General features: G+C 43.8%; 1 protein-coding gene across 1 annotated transcript in view; it reads right to left on the bottom strand.

The window, feature by feature from the left end:
• Positions 1-22644, bottom strand: part of ppm1h (protein phosphatase, Mg2+/Mn2+ dependent, 1H) — a 33420-nt gene extending 10776 nt beyond the window's left edge. The window contains exons 1-6 of the mRNA XM_076732546.1: positions 22115-22644; positions 13006-13171; positions 10157-10513; positions 3149-3261; positions 2892-2976; positions 2541-2659 (exon numbers count right to left, since the gene is read on the bottom strand). Coding sequence (XP_076588661.1) covers positions 2541-2659; positions 2892-2976; positions 3149-3261; positions 10157-10513; positions 13006-13171; positions 22115-22347 — 1073 coding nt within the window. The 5' untranslated portion in view covers positions 22348-22644. The remainder of the gene's footprint in view (positions 1-2540; positions 2660-2891; positions 2977-3148; positions 3262-10156; positions 10514-13005; positions 13172-22114) is intronic.
• Positions 22645-23394: the final 750 nt, after the last annotated feature.

The raw sequence follows: 23394 nt of genomic DNA, 5'->3' as shown, positions 1-23394 counted from the left end.
CACGGCCTTGATCATGGATGCCTTTGAGGGAACTGGATGGCAGCTTACACCCACAGACACGCAGCATGTGGGCACACTGGCTGCACATAGAAGTGCACATGCACAGACAGAGAGCTGCAGAGACATGAAAAAACAGGATCCTCTCTACCTATAGAGCATCTGAACTGCACCTATAAAAGATGACACACTTAAGTCACACCCACGCACATCAGAGCGATCAGCCACGCCGGCTGACAGGTTACTAATTTAAGACCCAGACTTAGTCCGGGTGAAATGAGCAGAACTGGGTTATGGGTAGAACCTGATTAAAAATACATCACAGGCCGTCTGGACTGGTGAGACAGTAAGCAGGCAGACGGAAGGCTGAGAGTTCTGGGCCTAATAAGGAACACAGCCGCCGACTGACCTACATCTGCTGAACCGAGCGGCGCCGCAAAGCACAACCGCACAGAGGTGGTGTCAGAAAACATACTGCTCATCTCTCCTGAGTCCCCTGAACCTATCACTCACAGATCTATATGCATACGTGCACGCCGCACAGGCAGAACGCAGTTTCTGCAGACATAATTAAAACACTTTAAGAGTAAAGAAGCTCAATTTCAAAATAACCAGAGCACCAGTACAATTTTGAGGTACCTGTACTTGACTAATTCTATTCAATACTGCTTTATTTCTAATCCACTGCAGTCCATAAGCCAATGTTCTTTCTATTCAACTACATTTATCCGATAGCTCAACGGACACAAAACACCTTGTTAGATATACAGCGGAACAGATTCCACCTCCAGTATATAAACTTTCAACTTAACCAGCAACAGCATGAAAAGTGCTGCATCAGTAATAAAGGTCCACTATAATATTAAATAATTCAGTTTGCTACTTTAAGCATTTTTTTTGTTAATACCATTGTACTTGGTGGTGGAAGAAATCATTTACTTAAGTAAAATCAGCATTGGAAACTGCTGTATGTGGAAGTACAAAGATATAATCAGCAAAACATAATATAAAATAAAAATATTAAAGTTAAAAGTATTTATTATGCAGGAAGAAGGCTCACATCATGTATATCATTATATATTATATTACTGGATCATTATTACTGATTCATTCATCTGTAAGCAGCCGTCTAATGCTGAAGCTAGTTGAAGTGGAGCTAATTTTAGCTGTTTATCGGCTGTGTACCAATGCATCATATTTTCATTTTAGATTATGAGATCTTAATCCACAAAGTAACTACTGACTAAGACAGAGGAGTGAAAAGTACAACATTTCATTGTGACATGTAGTGGAAGTAGCATAAAAGTACCCCAGACTTGTACGTAAATACATAACTTGATTACCTTCACATACTGCAAGACTGTGAACGCAGAACTTTTACTTGAAATGGAGTACTTGCCTTATTGTGGTACTGCTACTTTAAGGCATCTGAATGCTACTTCTACCACTGGCAGAGGCTGCACAGGTGAGTCAGGTGTCTGTGTTTGGTTAATGTGTCCTAATGTTGAAACTCTGTCTCATTAGACACATTTAAGACTCCTATTAAAGTGCTGATTGCTTCACCTCTTTGATCTCAGATTATTATATCTGACATTTAACGTAACCTGTGCAGTGCCTGTTCAAATCGTGCCCGTTCGGGTTGCTCTGATTGCTCGTCCTCCGGCGTCTCTGCTGGCAGCTTTCACGAGAACCGCTCATCCAAGGTGCTTCATACACAACACTACACTGTTACACTACAGTTGTTGAGAAAATCGAAGGACAGACAGACAGATACTCCTTCCATTTAACCTCATGTGACCTCAGTGGTTGTAACTATGATTGCGTTAATTTAGGGTCCTCAAAATTAAATGATATAATCCACACCCTGGACGCTTCTCTACTACTCTTTTGTCTCTCTTTCACATTTCCATCTGTTTGTCAGTCTGTACGTACTCTCTCTCTCTCCTCTTCCCTCTCACACCATCACTCTGCACAGAAACATAAAGAGCCGGATCCTTGATGCGCCCACATATTCCTTCTTACCTCCTTCACACACACAAAAGCAGAGAAGTCAAGGCCACTTCCAGGCCTCCCTCTCACAGTGAACCTTTGAATGGCTTTTTTACACTGCTGCACACTGAATGGGATGGAAATTGCTGTTACTGGCTATTTCCATCAGGGGTACATTATAGGAAATCACTCAAATGTAGAGAATGTCACAAATTAATGTTTCAGCAAGGCGTAATTATATGAGGCTAGGTAGCAAAAATTATTTTCACACAAATTTCTCTCACAGGGCTCATAAACGGATTCTGCCAGATACACAGGAAGTGTAAGGGTGTAAAAAATTGAACAGATAAAGCGTTAAATAATTTAGCAGGAAAGCAGAGGAGAGACTTACTGTCACACATACTAAAGGAAAATGCAAAATAGGAGAAAAAAAAAACCAAACAAAAAACAGTGGTATCCCTGTCGTTTGCACGCTGTGTCACTTGTGCATTGTATTTGACATTAAGAGATTAATACAATCAGCAAATCAGTCCAAAAAAATCAATGACACCCACCATCCCGCCATGGTGAAGTCACGGTACAGCATCCTCTTCCCCACCTCCTTCCTCTGGACTCTCCTCGGGAATTCCAGATGTGTGAACTCGTTCCCTAATAAGTGGGGCTGCATGTAGGCCTTTGATATGAAACGGAAAGAAAAAAAAAAAAAAAAAACAGAAAAAGAAGAAGATTGATGTGCCCAGGGGAGAGGAAAAACAATTCCATAGTCTATTAAGCTGGCAGAGAGCAGGCAGCGTAAGAGAGACGGAGCTAAGCATAGCTGGTGTCTCAACGGGAAGGGAGGTCAGCTCTGCTAATATCTGACAGCTGTGCTCGCTAGAGAGTAGCCGAGGAAGGTTCTGTCTTACCAGGAACTGCAGTCGCCGTCTCTCTGACTCCGGCGTGAACTCTGCTGACATGGGGATGACCTCCCCGGCCCGGACGATGATAGCTCTGAGGGACAGCAGCAGACAAAACAAAACTCTCTCTTTACTTAAGCTGGGACCTTGTTGCTCCTGCTGGCTGCAGGGCGCCCGAAGGTGAGCGACAGGGAGAAGACGCCTGCACGTCACGTGTGTGCGTTTGTCATTACAAGGGTGTGTGTATGTGAGTGTGTGTCCCTCACCTGCTGTCTCCAGCGTTCCCAACGTAGAGCTTCCCGAGCATAAAGACGGCCACCAGAGCAGTGCAGCCACCTGAGATGTTGTAGACTGCTTTCTCCTTTTCTATCTGCACATCCTGAACACAAACACACACACACACACACACACACACACACACACACACACACACACACACACACACACACGAATCTTCTGATGAGAGCTCATAATCCAGACCCATCCTCTGCACGTAATCGTATTTCTAATCATCACAGCCTTCAAAAACTTTTTTCCTATCACGCAGCTGCACATAGCATTTAAGCAATAACCCGATACGGAGTAAAATATTGCCCTGATACTTAAAACCCGCCATGATGCTATTATTAATTATAGCAACATAATGAATTCATTTATCAATAGCACCATGAGTCAAGGAGCAATAAAACGGAATGGAGACCAAAAAGATTGGAGTGAAAGTTTGGAGGGACTGCTGGTTATTACGCCAGTTAATTAGCCCAGATTAATTTGTTGCTAATTAAACCAAAAAAAAAAATTATTTGAAAAAAAAAAAAAAGAAAAAAACCCATGCTATCAGTTCATTAATTAGATGAATAATTAACCTGTCAGCAAATTAATCAAAACGCCAACATAAATTTCAACTGAGCTGCTCACACTTGGTTTAACCCTTCAATGCTCATCGTGGCTATTGTTGGTCTGCGGCTCCTGAGGGGCCTTTCATCACAAAACAGAAGCAGGAAGTGATCCCGGGGAAATGGATGACCCCTCCAGCGCCTCCCTCGCACCCCCCCGTCACTATCAACAGATTGAGTGGGATGTGAAATGCTGGAGATCGCATTTGCAGCGAGGCCATCCCTAACATGTTCTCCCATGAGGGATGTTACCCCAACTAAATCATATCGCCTTCTGCTCCGCTGCTGACGACCTCCATCTGTCAATGAATGTGTGTTTGTGTACAGTAAGTGTGTGCGTGTTTCTCTGACAGCGGACTGCAGTGTATGCATACATTGTGTGCATAAATATGTGTGTATGTTTTTCTGCAGACTAACTGGCGTGTTGGTTCGGATGCACGCGCTCCATCGTCCTCTCCGGCTACAGAAAAGGCACGCGCGCACACACAGACCTCTGTTTGCTGCTGTACATACTTCTGTGTGTGTGTGTGTGTGTGTGTGTGTGTGTGTGTGTGTATGTGGATTACTCACATTGTGGGGACATAAATCTGTTTACACATTCACATTGTGGGGACTCGCCTTCCTTAAGGGGACAAAATGTAAGTCCACCTAATATAAATCATTACATTTTAGGGTGAAGACGTGGTTTAAGGTTTTGGGTTAGGGTTAGACAAGTAGTGGTTATGGTTATGGTTCGGGCAAGTCTCCAGGAAATGAATGTAAGTCTATGCAACGCCCCCAGAAGTGATGGAAACACAACTGTGTGTGTGTGTACATTTGTGTGCATGCGCATGTGTGTGTATCAGGGAGGGCGAACAAATGTGTCCTTCACCCTGAATGAATTATGTATCCAAAGTGAGCCAAACATATTTACCCTGGCTGTATCCAATACCTCTCGCTGCAGGCAAAGTCTTTAATAATGAAAATGTCTGCATAAACATCCACACCTTTCTCCTCTCCTCTCCTGCCAGGAAGACTCTAACGACTGACGTGAATAGCCCGCAAGCAGAGAGACAGGCAAAGCCCAAGCACACATCCCACTCCACCAAACCGCCATAACTAGCATCCTAATGCAATAAAATGTTTCTGCACTTCTTCAAATTAAGCTCTTTATTGCCTCCTTGAAAGAAGAGAAAATATCACAAGGCAGGACAGACAAATCAGGAACTGTCCGATTTCACATCACTTCCACGTCGCATCATATGACCACACCAGCCCATGAGGAAAAAAATTGTAATCAGTGAGTGAGTTAAAAAAAAATCTCCCATTCCAGCAACAAGTGAGAGGACAATGGAAGCAGATTACTCTGAAATCAGCATGAATATGAAAAAAAGAAGTAACACAACACTATAGGTGAGGACAAAATGCATTGTGCAGTACACATCCACACACGTCACCCCACTAAACTACATTAACTGTCATTTTAATGCAGCGAAGGTATTATTTTAGCAGAACCTCAAGAAACTCAAACACCTCCCATGCAAACAAACAATGTAATCAATGTAATGTATTTAATTAAAGAATGGATATTTCTACAAATTGAACCCATGGTGCGCTCGCAGTAGACGTGGGTAAACGTTTCACAGGTTGAGAATGAGCTATTTTGTTCAACATATTGTGTCATGAAGGCCACCATCTTCACAGCAATGTTCATTCAATAGTCCCTCCTCCATGCTTCTCCACGCTGTTTGCAGCGCTGCACGTCAGTGAGTTTGCAGAATCAACGAGAGCCTAAGGTTATCAGGCCTAAAAACATGGGAGAAAAAACTCGAAAGAGTGATGGCAGGAAAAGAGGCTCAATGTCAGAAAAGATGGAAAACTGATGACGGACAGTAGGACAGGTAATTAACCGAATTAATCATTTTAAACTAATTAGCCAAATCAGCGGCATATCAGCTGTTACTGAGCGCAAGAATGACCTTTGGGCAAATTCTTTGGAAAAAAAAAAAAGAAACAGCTAAAGCTCCTTTAATACAGGGCATTAATAACCTGCTGCCAACACACACACACACACACACACACACACACACACACTCTTACACATTTTGACACTGTGACAATTACAGTAACTCAAAGGAACAGATCAACAGTATGCACATACATTTACTTGTTTTCTGTCTGTGTGAGAAAGGATCGATGCCGCTCTCAGGTCGGTCATGGCCGCAGCCAGGAGGCAATTAGCTTCACTTAGCAAAACTAGAGGTCGGAGTAAAAAGCTAGCCCGTGTTCAAAAAGCCTAAGTTAGAAATTCCATTCAAACTAGGCTATGTTTGATTTTACACATAGCTGGTGCAGCCTGCTGCAGGAGTCTCTGCTGTTCGCCTGTGCCACCTCCTGGTGATGATAACTGACTCTGCTTTTGCACTTTATGTACAGATTATACAATTGAATTATAATACTGTAAATACTGAGCATGCTAGGCTAGTCAGGCTAGCTGTGTCACTGTTTCCAGTCTTTTCAAAGCTAAGCTAAGCTAACTGGTTGCTAAACAAAACTAGCAAGAAGCAAATTTCCCCGAATATTTAAACGATAAGCCAAATCATAAATTGTTGCTCCTGTCAAAATATTAAAAATATATATAATATAATATAAAAATATTGTCTTTGTGCTGTTTTCAATTCAGTATATTTCAAATGGGATTCGCAAGTTATCACATTCTGTTTTATGTCTGTTTTACATGGTGTCTCAACTTTTGTTATCAGGGTTGTGAGATGTCATCTGACAGTCTGCACAAGTACAGCTCAACCTGGCCACACACACACACACACACACACACACACACACACACACACACACACACACACACAGGTATAGGGGCTACAAATAAATGTCTTATACTGAAGAGGATCATACGAGGCCAGTAATCTCATACCCTCTTATTTCTGTCCCCTGCCAACCAACAGTTTGGCTGATAAGCCTTTGCCTCTGAGCTGCACATTGTTTTTGATGTTTACACATCCCTGAGTGATTATCAGGCTTCAGCAGCCACTCCACACACACTCCGGCCGCTTCCATAGGAATGCAATGAGTCGTGTCAGAGGAGAATAAAAGGCGGGTCCCGCTGATAAGACACAGAGGCTCGGTGAACCCTGAGACAAAGATTTAGAGTGATAACAACCCTCCCAAGATCCTCTGACACTTCCCATTTCCTTAAAGAATGAGCTTCATTAAAAAAATAAAACGGGGGGCTGTTAGTGGTGAGATTCTGCCAAAACCCACTTTTGTGATAGTAACTCAGCAAAAGTAGAAGTGAGGTTTTTTTTCTTCCGGGCGGAAACGTGTACCGTTTGAACCAGATTGCATCTAATTTTACAAAATGCGATTACTGAAATGAAAATAAATGAGGGGCAATGTAGGCACTGTAATTAGAGGCCACAGGTGAGGAGAGCAACTGTGCAACCACCTGGAAAAACAATTAGTGAAATACTCAACAATGAAGTGTAAATGCATTATATGTGCTTTCATGTGTACAGTCGCTCTCTGGAGAACAACTTTAGATCGCCATTAGACAGCTCCGTAGCTGCAAGGTTCGAGGCACGCTGTGACATCAGCTGCAACATTTGAAATGGTGGCTGTCGGAGCACTTGCCCTTTAAGAGAGAGAGAGGACACAGAGGGTAGAAAGTGCAGATTCAGAGCTGGATAAAGAGTTAGAGAGGCATGTGAGAGGACAGGCAGCAAGCAGAGTGAGACATGGATGGCTGCTGATTGCTCGGGGGCTGTGAGCAGATATGTTTCTGACAAGGAAGAGATGATGATGCAAAAGAGAAGCAAACCGCTGCATTGTAAGTCAGAGTGTGTACCGACTTCACAGAGTAAAAGTGGATCATAATTGTAATCTCCTGTGATCCGAATCGTGCTCAAAAACTGGATTTCTGGGGATTACCGCCATGCTATTTCACTAAATCTTATTATGACATAAAACACTGTCAAACTGTGGTTCTATTATTACCCTAAGTCAGTGAAAACACAACCCTCATGACTGTGTGAAGCATCACCTTATCATTATCCAAAAATGCACAACAGACCTTCCAATGCCTTAACTGATCCTTACACAAGCACTAATTACACCTACACACACCAAGCCAGTGCCCCAGAACACTATCTCTCGTTTTCTGGCCATGGCGTTTGGTAGAAATAGTTAATTGCACACTACCATCTAGTGGTTAAGAGGTGGAAACACCAGGATGCGCTGAGAAATTGTATTTTCTAATGAGATTGATCTGCACTGCCATCCATCAGGATCTCATTTAACTTCCCAGAGTGAACTCACCCGGAAAGCAAATGTTAGCAAAGAGTTTGTGCCGTGCAGAACCGCATCGAGCACTGCTGGAAGATAATTCAGAGAGTGTGTGGTAACCTGCTTTTAAGGCCGGGCGGCTGCAGCTTACTGCAGCAGGAGAACGTAGATTACAGCTGGTCACAAAAATAGCAAATAGATTTTATTAATTTTTTATGCACTTCTTACGCTCTCAGCTGACACTATTAGTCCACAAATCAGTTGCCAGAATATCAATCAATGAATTTTTAAAGCAAAAGTGGCACAAATTCTGTGTTTCCAGTTCCTTCAATGTGAATGTTGTCCAGTTATGTCAGTCCTCCATGAGGCAAACTGGATATACGGTATGTAGGTCTGACAAAACAAGACATCACATCACCATGGCCTCTGTGAATGGTAGATTAGCTAATAATTAAAATACTCATTAGGTTAAAAACTGGCCTTAAAGTAATCTGCTAGTTAAAATTTGCTGGCAGGCATTCCACCGTCTACAGAGCAAACTGTTAATTACTACGAGTGAAACTGCTTTGACATCCGAACAAGAAGAGTGACTTTAATCTGTCGACGTGGCTGCACATTAGATCTTTGCTCTTCGGCAACCCAGCAGAAGACAAACATAACCGAGACTGTTGATTGAAACCCTGATGTTGAAACTGAGGCCAGTGACCTTTAACCTCTCCCCCTCAAAGCCTGTCAGGCTGTTTTGATTGGCTCTGGTCTGGATCTCTTGGCCTCCTTACACCTCGGCCAGATGGCTGGCGTGTGTGTGTGTGTGTGTGTGTGTGTGTGTGTGTGTGTGTGTGTGTGTGCGTGCGTGCGTGCGTGCGTGCGTGTGTGCGTGACCTACAGCAGTGCGAAGGGAAAAGCACATCACCTTTCCTGGTTCTTTGTGATGAGCTGACTGGCGCCATATGCTTCCAGTTTGATGGAAACAGTCATATTCTCTGAATTAGGAAAAGGTTCTTTATAGTGTACATTTAGTGTTTTAGTGTGTATGTGTCTGTGTTGTTGTTGTGGCTTTGGAGCTGTGTGTGATCACACCACAACTTCAAGCTGACTACATTCACAGATCTTAAAGGAGAAAGGAACTGAAAGCTTTCAAAGCAACACAGGATGCGTTTTTAACACTCAACATGTAGATGGTGTCTGTAGCTTCATCAAAGTGAGACATGTAAAAACACAAAGGTGTCTGAGCTCTGTTCTGTTCAATCCACATGTCAACATGGACAGGGAAATGATTCATGTATGTCTCCTTCCTGTGTAAACCAACTAAACTGAGAGGCCTATGTGCATCGACCGTCTAATTACAGTGAGTCAATATCAATTGACACAGTAAGTAATTAGAGTTTAATGGATGTTAAGTAACCACACTGATTCCTCCATGCGTGCACAGATACTAATGGGTCCTCTGCACACAATTTGTGACGACCTTCTACATCAGTGAGCAGTTTTTAGCAAGTTTTCTAAAGTAAATGGCAAATGCATGCAAAGACAAACCTCAGATTAACAGTTATTTAATTAACAGTTATTTATTTGGCGGTGCTAACAGAAAATACACACTGCTCATTTCTGTCTTTCTTTTTTCAGCAACTCTGTCCGTCCATGCAATGCAGCTGCAAAAGCTTTTTTTTTTGTTTGTTTTATTTTGAAAAAAAAGGGCAAGACCAGCCTTTTTCTCCAAATACACACCAGGGACGGACGCAGCAGCTCTCTGACGGGTGGATGTCCAGTGTTGCTCTGGGAATTATGGGAAATCACGAACTGCAGTGGCAGTTCACGAGGATCACGGAGGGAATTTCCATACACATGCTGTATTGCAGTTTAGGGATGCAATGCCTGATTTTAAAAATCGAGCAGAAGAGTGCCATCAAATCTCTAAATTTCCTCCCAACTCAACTGAAACACGTTGTGCTTCAAACCATCAATGTTGAGCTTTGAGATTTGGTACAAAAACAGAATCATTTTAGCAGACGTGTTTGCTACGTATTTGAATGGTGTGTATTATTATTTTTATTGCACATTATAAAGGTCATCGGCATATTCTACCAAGCAGATGCGTCTTACCATGTCTTTGAAAGCATTCTCGATGGCTCCGATCACCAGGCTCTCGTGTGAAACTTTCTTCTCGGTAAAGAAGCGGGTGGGCGGCGTGCTGGGCGATCCCGGAGCCCCTGCCGCGCCGCGGAGCGAGGCCGCCCTGGTGAGGGCGCGTTGGGATGTCGGGGTGAGGTGGTGATTGATGGGCTCCTCCCCCAGGCATGTGGGGGGCGTCAGGTTTGGAGTGCAGAGGATCTCCATCACCTCCTGAAGGTGCAGCGCGATGTGATGATGAAGAAGGCGGGAGGCCACTACGGCCGCCCCAGAGCCGGCGTGGCCATCGAACAAGGCCCAGTAGTGCAAGGTGAGGTCTTCAGAGCTGTCCTGGACGTAGATAATCAAACAGACACACTCATCAACTGTGCCAATATTCAAATGTGCAGGATGGAGCATGGAAGAGGCGGAGTTTTGTCACACCTTACATTCACACTGATCAACCGACAATTTATTTCTATGAGCAAACTCATCCAGCCTGTGACGTCTGCCAGACAGGAGAACCAGCCATTGCTGTCACAAGTGGCCTTAAACATTTTTAAACATTTTTCTTAAACAGAGTGTTTAAATGGATGATTGGACAACAGCTGCATCAAATGCTAGGGTTCATGATAAGTCCAAGAGCTGAGAGTATTTTCCATTGCAAGACACAGTATGTTCGATTATCCAAATATGTATGTAATGACTCATCATCCAAAATATTCAAAGTGTGAATGTGGGGTGAATCAAGACTTCCTTTCTCCTTAGAGCAGGCAAACTATTCCACAAAGGGCCGTGTGGCTGCAGGTTTTTCCTCCAACCAATCAAGAGCACGAAGTCTGACCAATCAGCTCTCTGAAGACTGAGATCAGCTGATGAAATGAGTCAAGTCTGGTGTGCTGCTGCTTGGTTGGAAAGAAAACCTTCAGCCACTTGGCCCTTTGTGGAACAGTTTGGAGATGCCTGCCTTAGAGTCATATGACATACTGCTGTGGTTCCCAACCTGCAGGGACCCACTGATTTCAAGATACTCAATAAAAAGGAAAGGAAACGTGGAAAAAAAAAACATTTCTGGTGAAAAAATGTTATGTTTTGTGACTTTTTTTATTGAGAAATACGAGATAGTTTCGCTTCTTGAGGCCTCTAAAATCATTACACAAACAATCTGAGGGGAGACATCACTGGTGGAACCGCTTGCGACCTGTGGAGAGGTTGATGTTGTGTAAAGGGTCACAAGGCAGAAAGGTTGGGAACCACTGATGCACCTCTGTCTCAGTGACCAGAAGAATAGAAGCCCTTGTTCAAAACCATGTTGCACTAATTTTAGCCCTAAGTGCAGCTGCCACGCAGACTCAGACAGGAAGTTGTATGGTCTGAGGGTCTAAGCCGACTCATGAGGACATCAGTGCTTCCCACATTACCCAAAGTTAATGGCTGAGAGCTCCATTCTACTGAGACTGCATTTAAATTCATAATGCAGGTGCTCAGTGGGATTGCTTTGTATCATTAATGTAAGCTCTGGGATCAATGCTTCAATCTGCAGGTTGTAACAGACCCACCGTGATGCTCTGTATATCTGTGCTGTCATCTGTGTTCCCCTACAAAGTGCCACCTCCCACATAATAGATGAAAAGATTAGACAAAGCGTCTTGTGATCTGCTTCGTTCATTGCACACCTTTGAGTTTGCCGCCTTCAAAAAGTGCAGCAACTCTGTGATCTTCCGCCTCCCGGAACCAAAGGTGATGCTTTTTCTAAGTCTGTTAGATCAGAATTAACTCCATTCTTAGTAATAAAGCCACGTATATTGAAAGTGTAGACATGTGTGTTCAGGGAAAAACAGGGCTGGCAGGGTTTACACATTTTCCTGGTCACTGAGTGCAGATCATTGCTAGCGCATACTTCTGCAAACACACTAAAGCTTTGATTTTCTAAATATAGTGCGGGCAGATTCTACAACATGAGCCTATGAAGCAAGCAAAGAGCATTAAAAAGGCTCCACACTGCTCTTATTGGTCTAGCATCACTGCAGTAGTGAGTCATGAGGTACTTGCATGAGTTTGCTGTAGGCTCTGGGTGGGCCTGAGCAAAGTACTGGTGGGCTGAGGGGAAATTTTAGCATCGGTTTTACTTTATATAGACACAAACTGACATACATTAAGCCACAAAGAGCTTTTTTAAGAACAGTTAGAGCTTAAAGAACAATGAAGAAATACAGAAATCACATTAAAAATGAAATGCAGGGGACAGACACACACAGTTTGGTGGTTAATAGTTTTTTCAGCTTGGTGGGAAAAAAGCGACGGAGCCAGAAACAGCCCAGTGTGTCATTATGTTGTATGAATCTGGTCCACTGCCCGACAAACAGCACAGCGCTCACATTTCATGATATACAGCTTTCCTTTGTACGCCACATACTGCACTTGCAGAAGGACACAAGGTTAACTTTAAAGCCTATTTGTGTGTTTCTGTGAGCAAATAAACTCGTATTTGCCAGCCTGTATTGGCAGCTGTCAAGCTGCGTTTAAGGCCACTGTGGTGTGTGAAGGACGTTGTGCTGCACGCCCCAATAAACTGCTGATGGGACAGGACGAGGGGACAGCGGGTCCCGAAAGCAGGCCACATCGAGGACTACATCGACCCTGGTCATTACCTGGATTTCATCAGTGAGTAAATGCTAAAACGGAGACACTTCCAGTCTGTGAGGCACATTGACATTTTATCGAAAGGACAGCTCAGCCGACAGCTGACTTTATATTCTTGAGCTGAAGTTTAAACTTCATGTTTAAGTTAAAAATAGAAGAAATGAAAGAATAAAATTTCAGCAGCAGCGTGTTTGACTGACCAGGCACTCCCGGAGGCCCAAACCCTCTCCGTTGGGCAGGGAAGACCTCCTGCGGGTCATGGAGGTCCGGTTGGGCGTGGAGCTCCCTGCAGGTCTCCTTTTGACCACCAGCACCTCACAGCAGGCCTGGTCCTCATTTAATGTGCTTTTTCCTGCATTGATCACCCTGGACAGAGAGGAGATAACAGGACACAAAAGGAGAGATAATAAAAATAAATTGCATAATAGAGAAATTACATCCATTACTGGGTATTTCTCACAACAATGACATCAAATTTCCTGCATGTTGGTGGTGAGAGATGATACACAGCTGCAGCTAATTTAAGGGGTTCAACATTTCCCTTAAAATTTCAACTGAAGCTGTGACCTTTAATCCACTAGGAGTTCTTAGGGAACTTTAAAACCGTTCCAACTCAACTTTTGGGCAAGTTTCCCTCCACGACAGTAGTTCCATTGCATTAAAAAACCTGAGGCCATGTAGGATGAAGTCAGCAGACACACACTCCTTAAACACATACTTCAATTTGAGACCCACACATGTAGGGCAGAGGACAGAAAGACATATAAATACTGCATTATACAACACCTGGCAGATGGCGCACCGCTGCTGCGAGCTGCTGTAGCCATGGACAAACACACGCTGCTTAACAATACTCCAGGCATTCTCAATTTAGCCACTCTGTTGGAGACCGTCGGGCTGCAGTGGCCTTATTAAAACCGTGTATGTTGTGGCTTATGAAAGTAGAGCTCGAGAGGTTAGGTAAGCAGAGGGCACGCGACAGCAAAATGTGAAATATAGAGACGTATTTTCACTATTTTCACGAAGAGACCGGCGGCTTGTCTCAATGTCTCAAGTGAGAATCATGTCAAATAAATGTGACACATGGCCACAATTTGATTGGCAGATCACTTCTCTATGGAGGATCGAACAGGAATAATCCTAATTGGTCACGTGGATGAGCATGCAGAGCAGGGATCCTCCGTGTCCAGCTAAGAAAACACCGCTGGTTGTGAAACACACAGGCACACCTTCACTAATTGGAGTGGGACACAATGGGCTATTCACCACTTCCTTATCCTAAACACTAATAAAAGCACGCTCCCTGTAGTGTGTCAATAAGGAAGGTTTAAAGGAAGCACACAGCAGCTACTATTATGACTCTGCACCTGTGAGGCCTGGAAGGGGCACACTTTGGAGCAGAATGCTGAAAACATTCGTCGATTAATCGATTATGGATTATAACCAACAATTTAAATGATTCAATGATCATTTAAGTCATTTAGCAACACACTATGTCAAATATTTGCTGGTTCCAGTTTGTTTTATATCAATATAATTTACATAAACATTATAAATCTAAAATTCTGGAGTCAGAAGCATGTTGGTGTTCGGGAAATTGCAAACATGCGGTAAAAATGCAGCCGTCATATGTGCACATACCGTACATGTCACACATGTTTTATACTGAGCACGTCGCTTCTTTAGCTGATAAGCTGCACTGGTTTTATGGCTCATTAAGCAGCATTTTAATAATGTTCCAGCCACATCAGCAGCAGAGGCACTGGCACATATAACCAAAGGGGAAAATGTGGAGGGAGTTCAGAGCACCTTTTTCACTGCAGACATTTTGTCACAGGTGTTACTAATAACATTATTAATGGCTGCACTGCACTGCTGGAAAGGCGCCGTTGTAAATGTCATTAGTTCCACCTGTGAAGGCAAACAATGTGGATAACTATTTGAATGACAGGAGTTGCAGCAGTTTCTCCAGTATTGTCACTTTTTGATTTTTTCAGCTTCCACTTACAAGCTTTTTCTGAGGCTTTCAACCACATCTAACAGTCTTCATCACCAGCTGGGGTGAGTTCAATTTGACAGATGTGGTGGAAAGCCCCAGAAAAAGATAGCAAGTAGACCTTGAGTTTAGATGTCTTCTATCGAGCTGCTTTTTCCAAGGTCAGGATGAACTTTCATACTCTCACTGTTAGAGGGTTTGCCTACTTTGACTTGAAAATGCCACTGCTATTCTTATCAAACCACTTTCACACAGTCCTGATGAAAACTGATTTTTTTTGTGTGTTAATCTTTAATGAAGTTCTAACAGATTCAGTTTTAACTTTAGCTGTGATCGCTGTGATTTATTGCAAACTTCTGCAGACTGTTTTCCACAGCTGAATCACGTGCTTCTCAGTTTGAGAACAGCAAACTTCCAGAGGACAAAGAGTCAAAAAAATCACTTCACAACTCCAGAGGTTTGTATACAGTAACAGCTTTAGGACGACCTTTAAAATCAGTACTTTCAAACGAAGGTATGATACAGTTAGCAGGTTAAAATATGCAAAACCAACAGCGTGAACCATTAACTCCCTCCTCAAGTTTCATATGATGAATAGAGGCCACAAACTTCACGCACCACCATGCGTGTCTGAGACCAAAGCGCTGACGTTCATCTGACCCTGGAAGATCACAAGATTAACGACAGTTGAGCTTTCGAGCCTTTCATCTCTGATATGAGAGGAAAAGCCGTCCACACCCCCGAGGCACGAGCTGTGTCCGAGAGCGGGGCTGTCATATTCGCTCATCTCATTTCACGTCTTCACACTGGAGACAACGGAGTGACCTTAATTACCCTGTCAGGGCTGTGATCTGCACTGAGACTTCTTCTTGGGATTGTTTCCTTTCAGTAACACTTGACCTGAAGTTTTGCTCCAAAGGCATCATCAGAGTCCATCAGGTCCTTTTGGGGACATCATTTATTTGCATAATGTGCCAAAATGAGTGAATGCTTTGATTATCAATCCATTAATTCAAGCTTTTTCAATGTGTTTGATGTCACAATGGAAATATGCGATGAGCACTTTTCACTGTTTTTAAGATTTTTCTATACTGAATAATTACTTGATAGTCCTGCAAAAATGCCTTTCTAATGGAAAATCACCTCTCCCTGAACACACTGTGAAAACTGATCCCTGCTCTGTTCTGGCTCATCCTTTGTTGCCGACTTCTTCACACGTGATGCCAAGTTGTGAAAAAGAAAAAAAAAAAACTGACCTGGAGGCAATGATTACTACACAGGTAATTACAGTTGTTCAAGTGAGCTATTGAACCACTGCACTGCCTACTTCTTTAAATCCACATAATCTACATGCTGCATGTAAAATCTTTGAGTAGTATAAGACTAATGTTGACATGTGTTCACACTTTGGGTATTTGCAGTTCATTCACACGCCGATCTTTACATTCCTCTATTACTGCCACTTTGCATATTGTATAATCACACTGTGTAACTTTAAATGTTTTGAACCTTTGTTTAGAAAATCCTTATTTTTGTGGTTGTATGCTCTCACTGTACTTCCTGCTGCAACATCTCAGCTTCCACAAACAGATCATTTAAGCTGAAGATGAAGGTGACCCCGTAATGTGATTAGAAAGCCTTTTCTTCAAAGGTGACTCATAGTTGAGATATAAACTAAGGCAGTCTGAACACTGAACTGAAACGGCGTTGTGCCTCGGAGCGATGTGGCGTGTTGATGTAGCAGAATCAACACGAGAACATGTGCTGTGTCATGTGATTGAGCACTGGGAGGCTTTGTATGTAGAAAGTGCTGCTCATGTGCTTCCCCTGGACAGCTATGTGTGACACTGGCTGGATTTAGCTCTAAGGAAAGTAGAGGAAAAGACTGAAGAAGAAACAAGCAGCGTTATGGATAAACCGACAGTAAAACAGAAGGACAGCATACATATTTATTGCATTTTAGTCTTGGAAATATTTGCTACACTTGCATCCCATATGTTCATTCTACACCACCTGCTTCACACTGTTAAACACCCCGGAGCTGCCACTTTCTTCCTCTCTGTTCCCTTAACTTAGGTATTAATGCAGAGTACGCCAGCCTTCAGCCATCTAGTCACAAGCCAAAGCTCTCACACATGCATGAGGTCCGACCTGCAGACAAAACATACAAAGCGCAGTGGTGATGCTAGTGTTTCGCTTACAGACACGCACATTGATCAAGTATTGATCGGACTGCTGCTGAGGTTGCAGGGGTATGTGTTAGCGGTACTGGGTCATAGAGTGAGTGAGTGGATGAGCAAAACGGAGGAGGTGAAGAAAGGGAAGAAGTGGAGAGCCAAGGCGAAGTCCATTTGGACCGCGATCATCAAAATTGGATCTCTGCTATTGACGGAGTGGCTCTAACAGTTCTTAATGAACCTCTTCCTCGGGCTGCTTAAGAAAACAATTGACTTTAGCGTAATCATTGCGCCACACCTCCATTTCATGCTAACTGTCAGCGTCGATTTGCTCTCAAGAACCCAAAGCTTTTTCCCGGTCCCTTCTCTCATCCCATCTCCGTCCAAACAGGAACAAGATACAGGATAGAACCAAGCAGTCCAAACCTATCAATCAATGGAAAAATCCAAGGTGAAGAAATTACGTGGAGCAGAAATTAAAAGACGACTGCGGCACTGAGAGAATTTGACTGAACCCACACCAGGTTAAGTGATCACGTAACTAAAGCTGTAACTGATGATTACTGCCAAAATCTATTTAACTACAAATTATTTCTTTCATGAATCGATCACTTTTTCTCTGGACTGCACCCAAAGAATTAAGTGGAAGGGGCCAGGAGCGAGGGGGGGTTTAAGTTTAAAGTTGTAATAGTGTTGTATTGAAATGCATTAGATTGCACAGGTGTACCTAATAAAGTGACCACTGACTGTGTATGACTTGGCACTTTTGGTACTGGACGATGGACACGACCGCAGCAAAGTCAAACCGTCCAAAACTGACAGGACTTCCTGAGGAGAGCACACCTGAATAAACTCATCCGAAGGTGACATCAGGAGCATTTTCGCTCTTTTAGAAACAGCAGCAATGTACAGCATCGTAAAGTGCACGCTAACAGTGAAGTGAAATCACAAGGCAGAGTCCTCAGCGGTCAGTGCTGGTGTGTCCATGACGGGAGCAACACAGCTGCAGAGAAACGCAGCAGTAAGTGTAGCCTGTCTGCAAAAGCGAGGCCTGTAAGTGTGCTGGAGAAAAGAGGGTGACACAAGTCAGAGTGAGCTACACTCACTGAACCGCTCAAAGCACCGTGCTCACTGGACCTGACAGTCTGTGGCGGCGCACGCAGCCAGAGACGGCGCATCAGAGACCTCCTCGAGAAGCAGCACCGCTCGTCCTGTCGCCACGGGGAGCAGCACAATAACCCAGGATAACCCCAGCAAGCTGAGAGAGGCCGACTCACAGGCAGGCAGCGGTACGAAGGAGGGAAATACAGCTCAGAGCGGGGATCCATGATATCCATCCTGCACGATCCGACACTTTGATTTTACATTCCAATGCTGGTGATCTTCAAACACCGGTGTACTGACAGTATGGAAGCCTTTCACTTTATTAATAATGTAGAAAAAAGTTAGAATGTTGAAATAAGGTGTAAAAAAAAGAGTGCAACAAAGTTTCGTCAATAATGTGAGTGTAAGATTTTCCACAACTGTCAGGATACACTCACCAGAGCTTCCCTTCAAACCAGCCGTTCATAGATAATGCATGTAACATCTAATACGTATGTAGAAAAGACAGACATGGGTCTGAAGCCACGCTCGCGGCGCTGTGACGGACGGAACAAGAAGGAGTCCCATGTTAACAAGTTGTGAAGGAAAACTCTTACTTTGTGTTGCTGCTGTCAGCATTTTTATCTTTACTCTTATTGTTATTTCACTTATCATTTGCGTATTTGCATTTACCCTTTGCACATACACATTTGCATTTGCAATTTTGCTATTTTAATTAACAAATTTGAGGGGAATTATTGACTTTGGCTTTCAGCAGCCATCAAAAATTTGTCACTTCCAGATTATTTTCTATTATTTCGGACCTTTCACAAAAATATCAGTTTCCCCATCTGAAATTATGACTTAGATATTGACATGAGCATCCTCTTCAACTCGATATATACCTGAATGCACAATTAGGCACGGCAGCGTTTTAAGATGAATGCTAGTGTTAGCATGCAAGCAGGCGTAATGTTTACCATGTTGGCCACCTTAGCTTAGCGTGTTAACATGCTAACATGAGAGCTAAACACAAAGTACAGCGTATTTCAAGCATGTCATCTGTTTTGCAGGTTTTTGCTCATTAATCAAACTATTGGCCATTTGATTTCAATTTCATTTAACTGACCCACAACACACACACACACACACACACACACAAAGTCAATCTCATTGTGACTCTAGAGGAAAAATGAGAGACTTATCAAAGCCGTCACCTGAGCACGATGGATTTCTGTGCCAAATTTCATAGTTACCTGCTCTCCACAGTAACTGTTCATACATGATCTAATGTGACTGTAGTATCTACCAAAATGGGAACACACTGATCCAACTCAGAGACTCCCTTCAAAAATGTTTTCTTCCAGGAGGCAAATCAAGCGATCTGTTTTGTAGTGCTGTTAGTCACTCATGAAAACTGTATGTACATCTACAACATATGGAGAAAATACGAAAGGCCTCCAGATGCACTACGACCTGGCCTTTGGTCTTATCGGAGAGATCCACTGCCTCCTGACCCGCTAACCTCCTGAGAGGTCCTGCACGGAGCCCATCATCTCGTATGGACTCAGGTTTTCTCCGCTGACAGTGAGATTTCACTACAACAAAGCCTGCTGGTCAGCCAGCTGTTGACAAATCCCCAGTATGGCTCAGTCCTGGCTGATGCTACGCCAAGCTGGCGCACACACACACTTGCACACGCACACACTACTGGCAGCAGCGTCACATCTGTTCATGATGTAGGGCTGTTCGAGTGATCCTGTGGCATCATACATCCCACTGAAGTGTGTTAGTTTTTACTCCATGAGCCAATCACAGTCATTCATTCTGATAAATAATGCAATGCACGATTGGCAAATAAAAATCTGGATTGGCATTTCCACTTTAATTATGCAACCCACTTTAGAGCACACAGCATACGAGTGGGTGTCGGTTTCACAGAAGCGAATTATCATCCTTTCTTTTCCGACTTGAGATTAAAAATTCTTCACGGCAGATTAGCGAGAGGAAGCACAGAGGAGGGCGTGTGCGCGAACCCAGTCATTTCAAAGCATGTCTTCATTCTATATGAAGCAGAGACCATATACATCTCTTTAGGAGTCAACAGAAAAGGAATCAACAACAATTTTTAGTATTGAACCAAGCAGAAATGTCTAATTTCTTCTGGTGCGTGTTTGAAATGTGAAGCATTTGCTGCTTTTCTGTCTTTTACATCACAGCAAATTGAACATCTCTGGGTTTTGGACGGTTGGTTGGACAAAACAAGCAATCTGAAGACATCACCTTGAGCTCTGAGAGGCTGAGCTCTCATTTTTTCACTGTTTTCTGACATTTAGTTTCAAATGATTGATCTTTGAATAGGAAAATGACGCAACAGATTAGACAGTATTGAACATAATTGTTCGCTGCAGCCTTCATCTCTCGCCCTCTTTCCTGGTAAAGCACCTCTGCTGTTTATTCCCTGTAAACCGAGAGAAATGGCCTGAGGGAGTGAGACTGAGCTGGTCAGCTGCGTCAGAGCCCAGGCTGACTTAAGATGACACATTTGCACATCTGAACTGGGTTCCCAGCAGGGCGGCTGAAGTAGAAACATGAGGCGTGAAGAGACAGGAGGAGTTCCTGCACGCAGCGTTCTTCCTGAACGTCTAACATTATCGATTTAACAGTTACGCTCAAGGAAAGGAGCGCTCGATCCTAACAGCCAGCAACAGCGTGAAGAAAAGTCTTTATGTCGAGGAAAAACAGACAAAAATGAACTCGTCTTTGCGAATTTAGGAAATCAGGGCACTAAACAGCCGTGTCACACACTGTGTAGTTGCCTCCAGGACTGAACTGTGACCTCCATAGTTCTGAGACGGCCTCACTAACCATCAGACCACCCAGACACTTCATGTGGTGACTTTGTGACATAGTTCGAGCTGTTTCCCGCCAAAGGTTAATGTAAACTCTGTGAAACGAAAAGTAAAATGGTGGTTTTGTTTGTGTAGTGCAGGCTTGTTTGAGCCCTACGATGGATCCAGCACGCCGCTCTTGGCAGCATGCAAACTATCTCATCCCTTTATCTTTCCTGTTTGTTGCCATTAGTCAAAAATATTTCTGCGTTTTCTCTTTTTGTTTTGAAGCTGCACTCTCATGCTAATGGCACTAAATGCTGTTTAGAATACATCCTTTTAAAATACAACACAGCCGGTTTATTGCAGCCTTGGCGGGAGGATGCACGCAGCCAAATGGATTCTGTACTCCCAAACATAAGATGTGATATCAATAATACAGCAGATGATCCTTGGGTCCGGTTACGATGCTCCTCTCGGCTGTCAGGTGGAGGGAGGATGACTTTAAGTGTCTGATAAGGCAGATGAGTAACGAGCAAACACTCCACATGTTTGTTCATTCAGTGTGTCAGTGTGCAGGTGATTGTTGTGCAGATCCGTGCAATATGGGCTTACACCTAAGAGTTCAGGTTTTACCTGCTTTCCTGACACATGAAGACAATGCACACAACGTGGCACTGAAACAGGCCAAGTGATGAAGCTGGTGACTATCTGTGAGCACTCTCCAGCCTCATAAGTGACACTAAAACATGTCAATGCTATTTAAATAAAATCTAGCTTTGAGGGTGCAGTTTTATTGTTGATGTCATAGAATAAAAAGCAGTATGATCTCCAATCTTACAGTGAGGTTGCACCAATAGGAAGCTAACAATGACCTTATTACAGCCTACTTTATACTATTGTTCCATCTATCAGTCATAAACCATCCCTGTATGGCCTCTGAGGCTCCATGAGAGCGACCTTATGTGTCTGGTAGAGGTTTGTTTATGTCCTACGGTCCTGGCCTCCTCATAGGAAGCAATCATACAGTAATACAGGCAATCTGTGAGGGGGCAAAGACCAGCTGCTGCACCCATTAATTCAACATCCACATTAAATCCATAATATAACAGTAATAACGGCGGCGGCTGCTTGTGTTTACGCCTAAGTGGTCCAGGAAGGACGCGCTCACTTGCAAAGGATGCTCCGTACAAGAAAAGATGGACGCATACAGGTTACTCACTCTGCGTAGCCGGTGGACCACGGCAGCCGCTTGGTCTCCTTCAGTATGAGGATCGGTCTCGCAATGTGATCCGCCGAGCACTCGATCTCGTCCGGCGACAGTCCCAGGAACTCCGGTCTGCTGTAGGGGAATTTCAGCGGCAGATCCGAGCCGCCGGGATGGTCGCCGTTGGAGCCACCGGCCATCACACCTCCCATAAAATTGGCCACCGCCGATTTCACCCGCGTGAGCATGGTCCCGCAGCGGCGGCGCGGCTCCAGGCGATGCGTTTGCGTGAGCTTCCCCCCGCCCGACGGATCCCCGCACGGAGACGCAGTTTCGCGGCGTGAAAGATGGACGCGCAGCGGCCGTGGAGACTCATCCAGCTCGGCTCTCCCTCCGTAACGCGGAAATAAAAAGCCACACGGGCACAGGGCGCTGCGCGCTGGTCATGTGACAAACCGGTTGCTGCTGGTGGATTTGGTCTCGCTGGCGTCTCGGTGAGCGGCTTAGTGTTGACACAGTGCTGGAGGTCAAAGGTGCGTAATCCTGGAGTGACGAGCAGCTCCTGAGCAAGGTGCAGCGCCGGGGGCTGTCATCGAGGGTCGAACCACACACGCACACACCACACACACACACACCACACACACACACACACACACACACACACACACACACACACACACACACACACAGCTTAACACATTCTCACCCATTTATCACGTCTGAAGTGTATATTTATTGTATTCATAATATTTTTAACTGGATATGTTGGCGTTGGATTCCCCTCCTCATTTCTGAGGGTCCCGCTGGCCAAACAGCAATAATTTCTTCTCTTCTGCCCTCATTAAAATCCAGTATGTAGGCTTGTTAAGTGAGCAAGGCCAGTTTGCCTTTCTCACCAGATGAAGGTGACAAAATGCATCAGTGACCATAAATCTTTGTAATTACACCAAATATGGAAATCATGTTTAATATGTATTATGTACAGGATTTCCTTTGTTTGACAAAAGGTCTTACACAGACACAAAGACATGTGTGGCATTCTGCAGATGATACTCATGTTTGGGGTCAGTTTGGACCGGGATAGGATTATAAATCCCTTTAAAACCTTTCAACTCTTATGATGCTCCAATAACAGACATTAAAATAGCATTATTTGGGATTTGGGAGTGACAGAAGGCTGCCGGGTAGAAAATACTGTCAGCGTCAATCACAGATGTGTAGCTTATGGAAAGCCATTGTGTTTAGCCGTGTTTTGCAGTTGTCCAAACAGAAGTGAGGCTTAATTTTCTGGAGCA

The sequence above is a fragment of the Chaetodon auriga genome, chromosome 6, assembly GCF_051107435.1.
Source record: "Chaetodon auriga isolate fChaAug3 chromosome 6, fChaAug3.hap1, whole genome shotgun sequence".
NCBI classification, from domain to species: domain Eukaryota; kingdom Metazoa; phylum Chordata; class Actinopteri; order Chaetodontiformes; family Chaetodontidae; genus Chaetodon; species Chaetodon auriga.
The sequence above is the reverse complement of the archived record's forward strand: the minus strand, read 5'-3'. Positions and strand labels throughout refer to the sequence as shown.